The sequence below is a fragment of the Terrapene carolina genome, unplaced genomic scaffold (assembly GCF_002925995.2).
Source record: "Terrapene carolina triunguis isolate 2854851 unplaced genomic scaffold, T_m_triunguis-2.0 Scaffold33723, whole genome shotgun sequence".
Classification (NCBI taxonomy): domain Eukaryota; kingdom Metazoa; phylum Chordata; order Testudines; family Emydidae; genus Terrapene; species Terrapene triunguis.
Genome location: NW_020698074.1, coordinates 6,375,370 through 6,387,568, shown reverse-complemented (window position 1 = coordinate 6,387,568; position 12,199 = coordinate 6,375,370). Strand labels below are relative to the sequence as shown.

At 43.6% G+C, this 12,199-nt stretch overlaps 1 protein-coding gene across 1 annotated transcript in view; it reads left to right on the top strand.

Moving 5' to 3' along the window:
* Window positions 1–11,874, top strand: part of LOC112119108 (acyloxyacyl hydrolase-like) — a 111,812-nt gene extending 99,938 nt beyond the window's left edge. The window contains exon 21 of the mRNA XM_026663545.1: window positions 11,746–11,874. Coding sequence (XP_026519330.1) covers window positions 11,746–11,874 — 129 coding nt within the window. The remainder of the gene's footprint in view (window positions 1–11,745) is intronic.
* Window positions 11,875–12,199: the final 325 nt, after the last annotated feature.

Here is a 12,199-nt window from a genome sequence, read left to right as displayed (position 1 = left end):
TTAGCAGCCATCTCCTCTGGTGATAGTGAATAGTTCTGAATTGCCACTTGTCAGTGGCAAGACTCCCGTTCTGTGCAGTGGCCTTAGAGTCCTGCCCTATATGGGGCCAAGTTCTGTGGTCTTTACTTAGTTTATATTTGATCCTTAACTCAGGCCAAATTCCTCTTATCTCTATAGCAGGGGTGGGCAAACTTTTTGGCCTGAGGGCCACATCGGGGTTCCAAAACTGTATGGAGGGCCAGGTAGGGAAGCCTGTGCCTCCCCAAACAGCCTGGCTCCTGCCCCCTATCCGCCCCCTCCCACTTCCTGCCCCCCTCAGAACCTCTGACCCATCCAACCCCCCTGCTCCTTGTCTCCTGACTGCCCTGACCCCTATCCACACCCCCACCCCCTGACTTCCCCCCGGGATCCCCTGCCCCTTATCGAACCCCCCCCCACTCCCTACCCCCTTACCATGCCGCTCAGAGCACCAGGACCGGCAGCCACGCCGCCTAGCCGGAGCCAGCCACACCACCATGCAGTCCAGAGCACTGGGGAAGGCTGACGGCTCTCGCAGCCATGCTGCCCAGAAGGAGCTCTCAGCCCCGCCGCCTAGAGTGCTGGCGGCATGGCGAGCTGAGGCTGCGGGGGGAGGGAGGACAGCAGGGGAGAATCCGGGGGCTAGGTTCCCCGGCCGGGAGCTCAAGGGCCAGACAGGAGGGTCCCACGGGCTGCAGTTTACCCACCTCTGCTCTATAGGAATTTGCTTCAATAAGGACCAACTGCCAGATTTTTAGGTGCCTATCTCCCATGGCTTTGAATGGGAGTTAGGCACCTACTAGGAGTATTGCCTAGCTACCTTTAAAAATCTGGCCCCAGGTGCAAACTGAGTGGCTCATGCTGGAGTTATTGCCTTAGTGCATTTTATCAGTTGTCACAGGACGGTTCAATTTCCCATGTTTTTAAAGCTTAGCGCATCTCAGAGAGTTTATTGGGCTTCACATTAAAAATGGAATCAGCCTAGCAATCTTTGTGTCATTTAGTTTTGTGCTGAAACTCTCACATAGGTGAGGTGTGCAAGACAGCAGTAAAAACAGTGGCTGCTATTAATCATCACATACTAAAGTTTAGAGATGGATTTACGGGTTTAGAAACATTTGCACTCCTTCTTATATTAGAAACACATGCCCTTGAACCATAGGCAGATCAGCTATTGGAATGTCTGACCTATCCTCCAGACTGGTTGTGGCAGCATATTCAATTTTGGTCACTGCCTGAAGGTTATTTTCCATGGCAGTGTTTCTGGGTCAGATAAAGTTGATTGGACACTATGGCAAAGCCACTGCTAGGAGTATTGCTTTCAAGGGCATTACTGCCTACTGTGATGGCCTTCAGTATGGTGGCCCTGGTTAACCAGAGAATATATGTGAGGTACCCTACAGGGGGTGGGGGATTTGAACACCAGTCCAGCCCTACTTGTAATACAGCACAATATTCTCAAATGTTGCTGATAGCCATGCAGTGAGGGCTGTGAGAGTGTTAAAATCATATTAGATATCACAGGCCTCATCTATTTTTTATAACCGTAATAGAGAGCTGAGGCAATAGACAAGCATCTCTCTTTCCAAGTTAAAACAAACTCCTGCTAGAAGTGAGTCTCCTTTGCAGCAGACATTCTTGCTTGGCTAACAGTACAAATAGCTAGTCACATAAAAGTACCATCTCAGAGCCTAGTAGTGAAGAAAGCTTGGAATGGGCTCATTTTTCACTGATAAGTGGGCTCAGTTTTCACTGCAGGACTTTTTGAATGAAACATTTGCAAATCTTGGTGAACTATTTGAGGTTAATAGGCCTGTTGTTTTTTAGTTGGCAACAGCATTGAAATAACAAATTACAGTCCAAATCTTTGGATCTGATTGAGCAGTGCAAAGAGCAGAACCTGGGGCTTCAGGGCAGAGCAAAGGTGGTATTACATCACCTTTATGCCTTCTTATCCTGAGGTGTTTGTCTAACCTGCTCTTAAAAACTCCAATGATGGAGATTCCACAACCTCCCTAGGCAACTTATTCCAGTGCTTAACCACCCTGACAGTTAGGAAGTTTTTCCTAATGCTCAACCTAAAACTCCCTTGCTGCAATTTAAACCCATTGCTTCTTGTCCTATCCTCAAAGGTTAAGAAAAACATTTTTTCTTCCTCCTCCTTGTAACAACCTTTTACATACTTGAAAATTGTTATGTCCCCTCTCAGTCTTCTCTTTTCCAGACTAAACAAACCCAATTTTTAAAATCTTCCCTCATAGGTCATGTTTTCTAGACCTTTAATCATTTTTGTTGCTCTTCTCTGGACTCTCTCCAACTTGTCCACATCCTATACTCCAGTTGAGGCCTAATCAGAGCAGAATAGAGCGGAAGAATTACTTCTTGTGTCTTGATTACAACACGCCTGCTAATACATCCCAGAATGATGTTCGCTTTTTTTGCAACAGTGTTACACTATTGACTCATATTTAGCTTGTGGTCCACAGATCCCTTTCCTCAGTACTTCTTCCTAGGCAGTCATTTCCCATTTTGTATGAGTGCAACTGACTGTTCCTTCCTAAGTGGAGTACTTTGCATTTTTCCGTATTGAATTTCATCCTATTTACTTCAGACCATTTCTCCAGTTTGTCCAGATTATTTTGAATTTTAATCCTATCCTCCAAAACACTTGCAACCCCTCCTAGCTTGATATCGTCCGTAAACTTTATAAGTGTACTCTCTATGCCATTATCTAAATTACTGATGAAGATATTGAACAGAACCAGACCCAGAACTGATCCCTGCAGGACTCCACTCATTATGCTCTTCCAGCATGACTGTGAACCAATGCGAACTACTCTCTGGGAATGGTTTTCCAACCAGTTTTGCACCCACCTTATAGTAGCTCCATCTAGGTTGCATTTCCCTAGTTTGTTTATAAGAAGGTCATGCTTTACTAAAGTTAAGATATACTATGTCTACCACTTCCCCCCATGCACAAGGCTTGTTATCCTGTCAAAGCTATCAGGTTGGTTTGACACGATTTGTTTTTGACAAATCCATGCTGACTGTTACTTATCACCTTATTATCTTCTAGATGTTTGCAAATTGATTGTTTAATTATTTGCTCCTTTATCTTTCTGGTACAGCAGTTAAGCTGAGTGGTCTGTAATTTCCTGGGTTGTCCTTATTTCCCTTTTTATAGCTGGGCACTATATTTGCCCTTTTCCAGTCTTCTGGAATCTCGCCTGTCTTCCATGACTTCTCAAAGATAATCGCTAATGGCTCAGATATTTCCTCAGTCAGCTCCTTGAGTATTCTAGGATGCACTTAATCAGGCCCTGGTGACTTGAAAACATCTAATTTGTCCAAGTAATTTTTAACTTGTTCTTTCCCTATTTTAGCATCTTCCGATCCTACCTCATTTTCACTGGCATTCACTACATTAGATGTCCAATCACCCCCACCCTTCTTGGTGAAAACCGAAACAAAGAAATCATTAAGCCCCTCTGCCATTTCCACATTTTCTGTTATTAACCACCCCCCCCCCCGCCACCGAGTAACGGGCTTACCCTGTCCTTGGTCTTCCTCTTGCATCTAATGTATTTGTAGAATGTTTTCTTGTTATCTTTTATGTCTCTGGCTAGTTTGAGATCTTTTTGTCCCTACATACTTGTGTTATTTGTTTATATTCATCCTTTGTAATTTGACCTAGTTTCCACTTTTTGTAGGACTCTGTTTTGATTTTTAGATCACTGAAGATCCCATGGTTAAGGTGCCTATAGCCAAAATTTAAATAATTGAACCCCAACTCAGCTGTGGCCTAATCTTGTAGGTGTCTAAATCCCCTAGGTGCCTACATTTCTGCTGGTGAAGTCCCCTAAATATCGGCCAATGGGCATGCGCAAAGCCTCCTAAGTCATGCTGTTACCGAGCAGCTCACTGCTTAACTCATGCCTAAGCCCCAGTGGCACCGTCTAACTAGACATTCTCCTACCTCTCATGCCTGCACAGCCCAGTCTGGTAGATGTGCTCAGGGGCCACCCAGTGCAAAGGAAAAAGAGGATATGGATCAGAAATGAGGCTCACAATACTGTATGTCCTTATAATCATCATCTTTTAAACACGCCTGGCTCTCTCCCCTTCAGCACTGTTGTAGCTCATGTGTCTTCTTAGACGATAAGTGCTTTGGAGCCAGAATCCTGTCTTTGTACAGCACCTAGCACAAATCAGCTGTTTAGGCAAAAGTGGGACTACTGAGCCCTCCAAACCCACCAGCCTAGGCTGCCCCTCACACTGTGGTACTAATATCAAGCTACAAGCCTCTGACAGTCACTGCATGTACACAGCCATCCACAGGCAGGGACACATTGAGCTGCATGAATGATCTCCCAGCCATTCATGAGCCATAAATAGAGAGGCTTCAGCCAGTGCCCCCCCTCCCACCTCAGAACCGTAATGTCTTGCACTGCTCAAGGACCCCTTGGACAGTGCAAACTCATTAATAAGTTCATCACTTCTTCATAGGAAAGTGGACATGCACCAGCCTTTGTAATTTGAGTTGAGATTCCCCTAGCACTTCAACCAAAAACAAACACATTTTAGGCAAAACAGATTTATTAACTACAGAAAGATGGACTTTAAGTGATTATAAGTAATAGGTATAGAGATCAGAGTTGGTTGCCTAGGAAATAAAAATAAATTGTAACTTAGACGAAGCAAGATTTGAACCAAACTGTCTCTCATCCTAACAGATGGTACAAGCAAGTTACAGTTCCTCAATACATCCTTCCAGCCTGGGACCAATTTCCCTAAGACAGTCTTTGTCTTCCAGACAATCTTCCAGTGTTGAGATGGGGGTGTGGAGGAGAGAAAGAGAGGCCATGTGATGATGTCACTGCCACTCTTCTTCCAGGAGCTAGAAAGATCCCTGCTGTGACGTGGGTTAGTCCGCCCACCCCCATGGAGTATGTGCCTTCGCTGATGGGCCATTAACAAAGTCTGGGCCCTCCTTGGTTACAGCTGAAAGGCTGGTTGTTGGCATTTCCCAACATATTTCAGTAGCACTTATAGCAATACTTCCTAACTTCACATACAATGATAGTACATACAATCCAACAGGATATTCAGGTTTAACAGATCAAGACTTTTAAAAGGATACCTCACAAGACATGCATTGTACCAAACATATCATAATCAGATCATAGTGGTGAATAGGGGGGTTCCAGGATGCTACTTTGAGGTACAGAGTGTAACACCCTGAAAGGGCCTAAGTGCCACTTTCAACCAAGTGTGGAAATGCACACCCTAATTCAAGTGCCCAAGTTTTTCATTTGGGAATCCACCTATTATGTAAAGTCTCTATAAGAGTGATTTGTTTTCTTAAGTTGCTAATATATTTTCCAAATGTTTAAGTGGGAGCTATAGAGGGTGAGATTGTGAGAAGCACTCAGCTGTGGCCTAGCTCTGCTCCTAGTGCAGTGGACATAGAGTCAGGCAAAGGTTAAGTGGTTTTGAAAATCCCACCCTTAATGTTGTCTTGTGAGTCATTCCTTCTGGGAAGTTACATTGGATTGTATTTATACAGTAATTTTTTTTTAGGGAGAACGGTTTTGTTTTTTTAAACAGACAGTAAATACAATTATTTTCCTTTAAGCTCCTAGAATCCTGTTTTACTACAAAAATCCCACTACAAGTTATTGCACGGCCTACATAGCTTTAAGGGCAATGCTTGTTTTAAAAGCAGCTGATTACTTTGTACATATGACACGACCATGCATTTCAACAGGCTTCTATAAAAACAGAACTGTTATTTGGTACATGAACCTACAAAAAAAAAAAAAAAAAATTCTAAGCCCTGAGTCACAATCAGAACCTGTATGAGATGCTCTAGAGGATTCCTAATGATTATGTACAGGCAGGAAAATACAGCTTTAGGGTGATTAGAGTCTCCCTTAAGTCATGACAAAATGCATTTGTACTAGAAAGACAAAGCTGAAATGACATGGGGACAAGTTATGTAATTAAAATTAAAGGGAAATGTACCCTGCCCCAGCTCAGAGCAGCTCGACAAAAGAATTAAATAAGCATGCAGGGCCAGATCCCCACTGGTGTAAATTGGCATAGCCCCCATTGAAATCAGATACTCTGTTTTTTAGAAAAGTACACTAATGGTCTGCAAAAGGTTAGTAGCAGGTCACTGCAGTTGTAGGTTCCTGGCTGACATCTGACCCTGCTGGGTCTCTGCTCATCTGGCAGGTACATGGTAGCACATGCAAAATGCAGTTGGTGATCTTTTTACCCATTTCGGTACAGACAAATGTCTACAAACCCCTGTAGAACTGGTAATGTTGTTCGCTTTGCAGAAAGCCAAGAATGACCCAGTGCTGGAGATTCTCAGCCCCAAAGTGGCCTTTTTGGTCCGAGTTGAAGCTCATTGCTACCACGATGTCAGATCAGTTGAGTGCCGCATCTTGGCCACTCACCAGACTGCGGAGAGGAGACTCAGACACCCGATCCCACAAAGTCCAGTCACTGCCCTGAGTTCCCTAGGCACATGCGTGAGGTGTAGATCTTCTATCTGACATACCCTGCTGGGAGCTTAGACCACAAGGCCCACTGCCCAATCTCTGGCACCAGTGTACAGCCCTCAGACTACTACCCACCTTGACAGCTGAAACACAACCTCACCCAAAACTCTACCTGAAGCTGTGAACCTTCTGGTTTTACCTGCTCCAGGTGCATGGAATAAGGTAGAATCCTGTGCAAAGTCCCTATGTGGCACGTTTAACACAATGGTTCTCAAACTTCTGTACTGGTGACCCCTTTCACAGAACAAGCCTCTGAGTGTGACCCCCCCCTTAAATATATAAAAAAGTGTTTTTAATTTATATCAATATAAATGCTGAAGGCAAAGTGGGGCTTGGGGTGGAGGCTGACAGCTCGCAACCCTCCTGTAATAACCTCAACCCCCAGTTTTAGACCCCCGGCTTTAATACACTATTGCTCTCTCTTTAATAGCACAGGACACCAACAGATTCACACAAAAATAACCTACCCTCATTGCCCTGTCTCAGTTTCCTCACCACCCCAAACCATTCAGGAGTCAGGGGAGCCATCATTTGTGTTCTGAACAACTGAGCTTTCTTTTCTCAGCTTGTCTCCTTTGACCTCATCTGCTCCATCTCCTTCTCCTCTCCTGCCCAAACTTCCCATGGCTCTTTCAATCTCTTGGGTAGGTGACTTAAGGAGCAGCCTTGACAGGTGATCACAAACCACTAGCAGGTACCAAGTGTCCTTTCCCCTGATAAATCAGTGTCCACAGTGAGAGCCAACCTGGTGCCCAGGATGGTGGATGTAGAACAGAGGACCAGCCTGGGTTAATGACCCTCTCTTGTCAGCCCTTGTACCTCTCAGAATTTCAGTCCACCGCAGAGGTAAAGAGGGAACAGCGAAGGCAACTAGCCTTTGCAGTTAAAATGAAGTTTGCAGCTTGGTAAAAACATGTACACAGAGTTCAGTTTCACACAGAATTCATAAATTGTACAGATTGCCCCAATCATCGGGTAAAGCAACAGAGAGACACTCATGCTAGCCTCCGTTCACCTGTTCTGTGAAGAAATGGACGTCAGTCTTCTGGGCCATCATTAAAAGTACCTTTCACACATACAGAATTTTTAAAAAAAATCTTTTGGAGATTTTTGTTTTAAAGAGTTGGGATTTTTGAGCTTATTCTGAAACATCTGTGTTGGACAAGCAATTTGGTCCCATCATCTTTAATGCAATGGCTTTGTTAGTCCTATTTTAGTCTTGTAATTATAATCAATGCAACAGTGAGTCTTCTGAGAGGAAAGTAAAACCACCGTATAATCACAATGAAGAGGTAGAATTGTAACTCAGAAATAACAGTTAAAAAAAAAAAGCATTAACTGCATCTGAAAGAACTTTCGTTACAGAAGAGTCAGACTGAGATAGAGCTGCCTCTTTTTTTTTTGAAGTAGTGTTTTTTGTTTTTGTTTATACTGTTTATCAATCACCCTCTTACCCTTCTACAGTGTTAAAGAAGGCACTGTGGGAAGACAGTAGCTGGGCTAATGACAGGACTAATTAAGACATATGTAACCAATCAATGCTGTCTTCATGACTGGCAATCAACCAGCACCACTTGTGAACTAGCACTTGCAGGCTTGATTTCAACCTAGAACTAATGGGTCTCATTTTCAGAGGGGCTGAGCACCTGCACTTCCCATTGACTTCAAGGGGAGCAAGAGCGATTTGCAAAAGCACCTGACAGATTCAGGCACACAAAGTTCTTTGACTTTCAACAGATTTTTGCTTTAAATCCTATAGGTGCTTTTGAAAAGCTCCTCTGAGAGAGTGTTCACTACCTCTGAAAAACCAGGCCCAGTTTGTTTGTTTGCTTGCTCGAAATAGCAGCTCATTTTGAAGGCAGCAGCCCTATGACGCCGTAGACTGCAATAGAATATGCTGCCTTGAATGCAGCGGAGTGGACTACATAGATTCATAGATTCATAGATACTAGGACTGGAAGGGACCTCGAGAGGTCATCGAGTCCAGTCCCCTGCCCGCATGGCAGGACCAAATACTGTCTAGACCATCCCCGATAGACATTTATCTAACCTACTCTTAAATATCTCCAGAGATGGAGATTCCACAACCTCCCTAGGCAATTTATTCCAGTGTTTAACCACCCTGACAGTTAGGAACTTTTTCCTAATGTCCAACCTAGTCCTCCCTTGCTGCAGTTTAAGCCCATTGCTTCTTGTTCTATCCTCAGAGGCTAAGGTGAACAAGTTTTCTCCCTCCTCCTTATGACACCCTTTTAGATACCTGAAAACTGCTATCATGTCCCCTCTCAGTCTTCTCTTTTCCAAACTAAACAAACCCAATTCTTTCAGCCTTCCTTCATAGGTCATGTTCTCAAGACCTTTAATCATTCTTGTTGCTCTGCTCTGGACCCTTTCCAATTTCTCCACATCTTTCTTGAAATGCGGTGCCCAGAACTGGACACAATACTCCAGCTGAGGCCTAACCAGAGCAGAGTAGAGCGGAAGAATGACTTCTCGTGTCTTGCTCACAACACACCTGTTAATACATCCCAGAATCATGTTTGCTTTTTTTGCAACAGCATCACACTGTTGACTCATATTTAGCTTGTGGTCCACTATAACCCCTAGATCCCTTTCTGCCGTACTCCTTCCTAGACAGTCTCTTCCCATTTTGTATGTGTGAAACTGATTTTTTCTTCCTAAGTGGAGCACTTTGCATTTGTCTTTGTTAAATTTCATCCTGTTTAACTCAGACCATTTCTCCAATTTGTCCAGATCATTTTGAATTATGACCCTGTCCTCCAAAGCAGTTGCAATCCCTCCCAGTTTGGTATCATCCGCAAACTTAATAATCGTACTTTCTATACCAATATCTAAGTCGTTAATGAAGATATTGAACAGAGCCGATCCCAAAACAGACCCCTGCGGAACCCCACTCGTTATGCCTTTCCAGCAGGATTGGGAACCATTAATAACAACTCTCTGAGTACGGTTATCCAGCCAGTTATGCACCCACCTTATAGTAGCCCCATCTAAATTGTATTTGCCTAGTTTGTCGATAAGAATATCATGCGAGACCGTATCAAATGCCTTACTAAAGTCTAGGTATACCACATCCACAGCTTCTCCCTTATCCACAAGACTCGTTATCCTATCGAAGAAAGCTATCAGATTGGTTTGACATGATTTGTTCTTTACAAATCCATGCTGGCTGTTCCCTATCACCTTACCACCTTCCAAGTGTTTGCAGATGATTTCCTTAATTACTTGCTCCATTATCTTCCCTGGCACAGAAGTTAAACTAACTGGTCTGTAGTTTCCTGGGTTGTTTTTATTTCCCTTTTTATAGATGGGCACTATATTCGCCCTTTTCCAGTCTTCTGGAATCTCTCCCGTCTCCCATGATTTTCCAAAGATAATAGCTAGAGGCTCAGATACCTCCTCTATTAGCTCCTTGAGTATTCTAGGATGCATTTCATCAGGCCCTGGTGACTTGCAGGCATCTAACTTTTCTAAGTGATTTTTAACTTGTTCTTTTTTTATTTTATCTGCTAAACCTACCCCCTTCCCATTAGCATTCACTAGGTTAGGCATTCCTTCAGACTTCTCGGTGAAGACCGAAACAAAGAAGTCATTAAGCATCTCTGCCATTTCCAAGTTTCCTGTTACTGTTTCTCCCTCTTCACTAAGCAGTGGGCCTACCCTGTCTTTGGTCTTCCTCTTGGTTCTAATGTATTGATAAAAAGTCTTCTTGTTCCCCTTTATTCCCTTAGCTAGTTTGAGCTCATTTTGTGCCTTTGCCTTTCTAATCTTGCCCCTGCATTCCTGTGTTGTTTGCCTATATTCATCCTTTGTAATCTGTCCTAGTTTCCATTTTTTATATGACTCCTTTTTATTTTTTAGATCATGCAAGATCTCGTGGTTAAGCCAAGGTGGTCTTTTGCCACATTTTCTATCTTTCCTAACCAGCGGAATAGCTTGCTTTTGGGCCCTTAATAGTGTCCCTTTGAAAAACTGCCAACTCTCCTCAGTTGTTTTTCCCCTCAGTCTTGATTCCCATGGGACCTTACCTATCAGCTCTCTGAGCTTACCAAAATCCGCCTTCCTGAAATCCATTGTCTCTATTTTGCTGTTCTCCCTTCTACCTTTCCTTAGAATTGCAAACTCTATGATTTCATGATCACTTTCACCCAAGCTGCCTTCTACTTTCAAATTCTCAACGAGTTCCTCCCTATTTGTTAAAATCAAGTCCAGAACAGCTTCCCCTCTAGTAGCTTTTTCAACCTTCTGAAATAAAAAGTTGTCTGCAATGCAGTCCAAGAATTTGTTGGATAGTCTGTGCCCCGCTGTGTTATTTTCCCAACATATATCCGGATAGTTGAAGTCCCCCATCACCACCAAATCTTGGGCTTTGGATGATTTTGTTAGTTGTTTAAAAAAAGCCTCATCCACCTCTTCCACCTGGTTAGGTGGCCTGTAGTAGACTCCGAGTGAGGTCCCTTCCAGTCCTACACTTCTGTGATTCTCTGCTTGAGACTTGCAGCCAATTTATCCATTTTTTCATACCTCATAATAATCTGAAAGCACATCTGAAAATGAATTTTAAGTAGCTGCTGCATAGAGCTGTCTACATGTACAAGCAGCCTAGATTACTTTCCTTCCCTGATGAGCGGCCTGAACAAAACAGTTTCATTCAAGTGGTTGTTTAATCTAAGCTTAGAAAAACCTGCAAAAAGAAAGGCTACCAGCTAAACGTGCTGCCAGCTTGCTTCCAATTACAAAGACCAATCACTTTCCTCAGGTCAACTGCATCTTAGATCTCATACCAGGAACACCACTTCCATCCAGCTCCTTGCTCTGCCTAGGAGTTGGACTGAATGACCCTGCCCCAGCAGTACCATCTCTTCTGTTCTACTCCAGGTTTGCTTTACTTCCTCACAAAAAGAAAAATATTGCACCTGCTCACTGTCTAAGTGGAACTGACCCACAGGTGTAAGGAAAGCAGGACTCTGCCCCATCAAAGTGAATGCTCTTGGGGGCAGGGACTGTCTTTTTGTTCTGTGTTTGTACAGCACCTTGCACAATGAAGTACTGCTCCATGCTGAGTGCTCCTAGGCACTATGGTAATACAAATAAAAACCAATAAGAAACTGACCGTCTTTGTGTAAACTGTTTGCAGATTACTTCAGCCCTGGGGGCACGCATTATCTGGCAGAAGGCACTAAGCGAATGGCCCCATGTGCTTGGAAAGGAGAATCCCTTCAATAAACAGATTGAAGATGTTTTCAAAGATCAAGGGGGACACTGAGTTCAACATTGCCTGAGCCATGCAGCACTGTTTTTTCTTACTAGTGTCTTCCAGGCTGCAGAGAAAAGAAACAAAGCCAGCCTCTTTTGGCCAGTGCAGCAGTATAAAGAGCCAGTACCTGTATAGATGATGTAAAAGCCTTCTTTCCAAAAAGTGTTGTATCTCATCTGCAAAGCCACATACGTGAGTAACCTAGGCGTTAGCTTTGGTTATGTATAGAGTCGTGAAAATGAATCAATGGATGTTTGCCGACAGGACTATTTAACCACCTCAATTTGCAAATCCACAACAGGGCTTTCTCTGCCTCTAGTAAATTGAAGAAGCC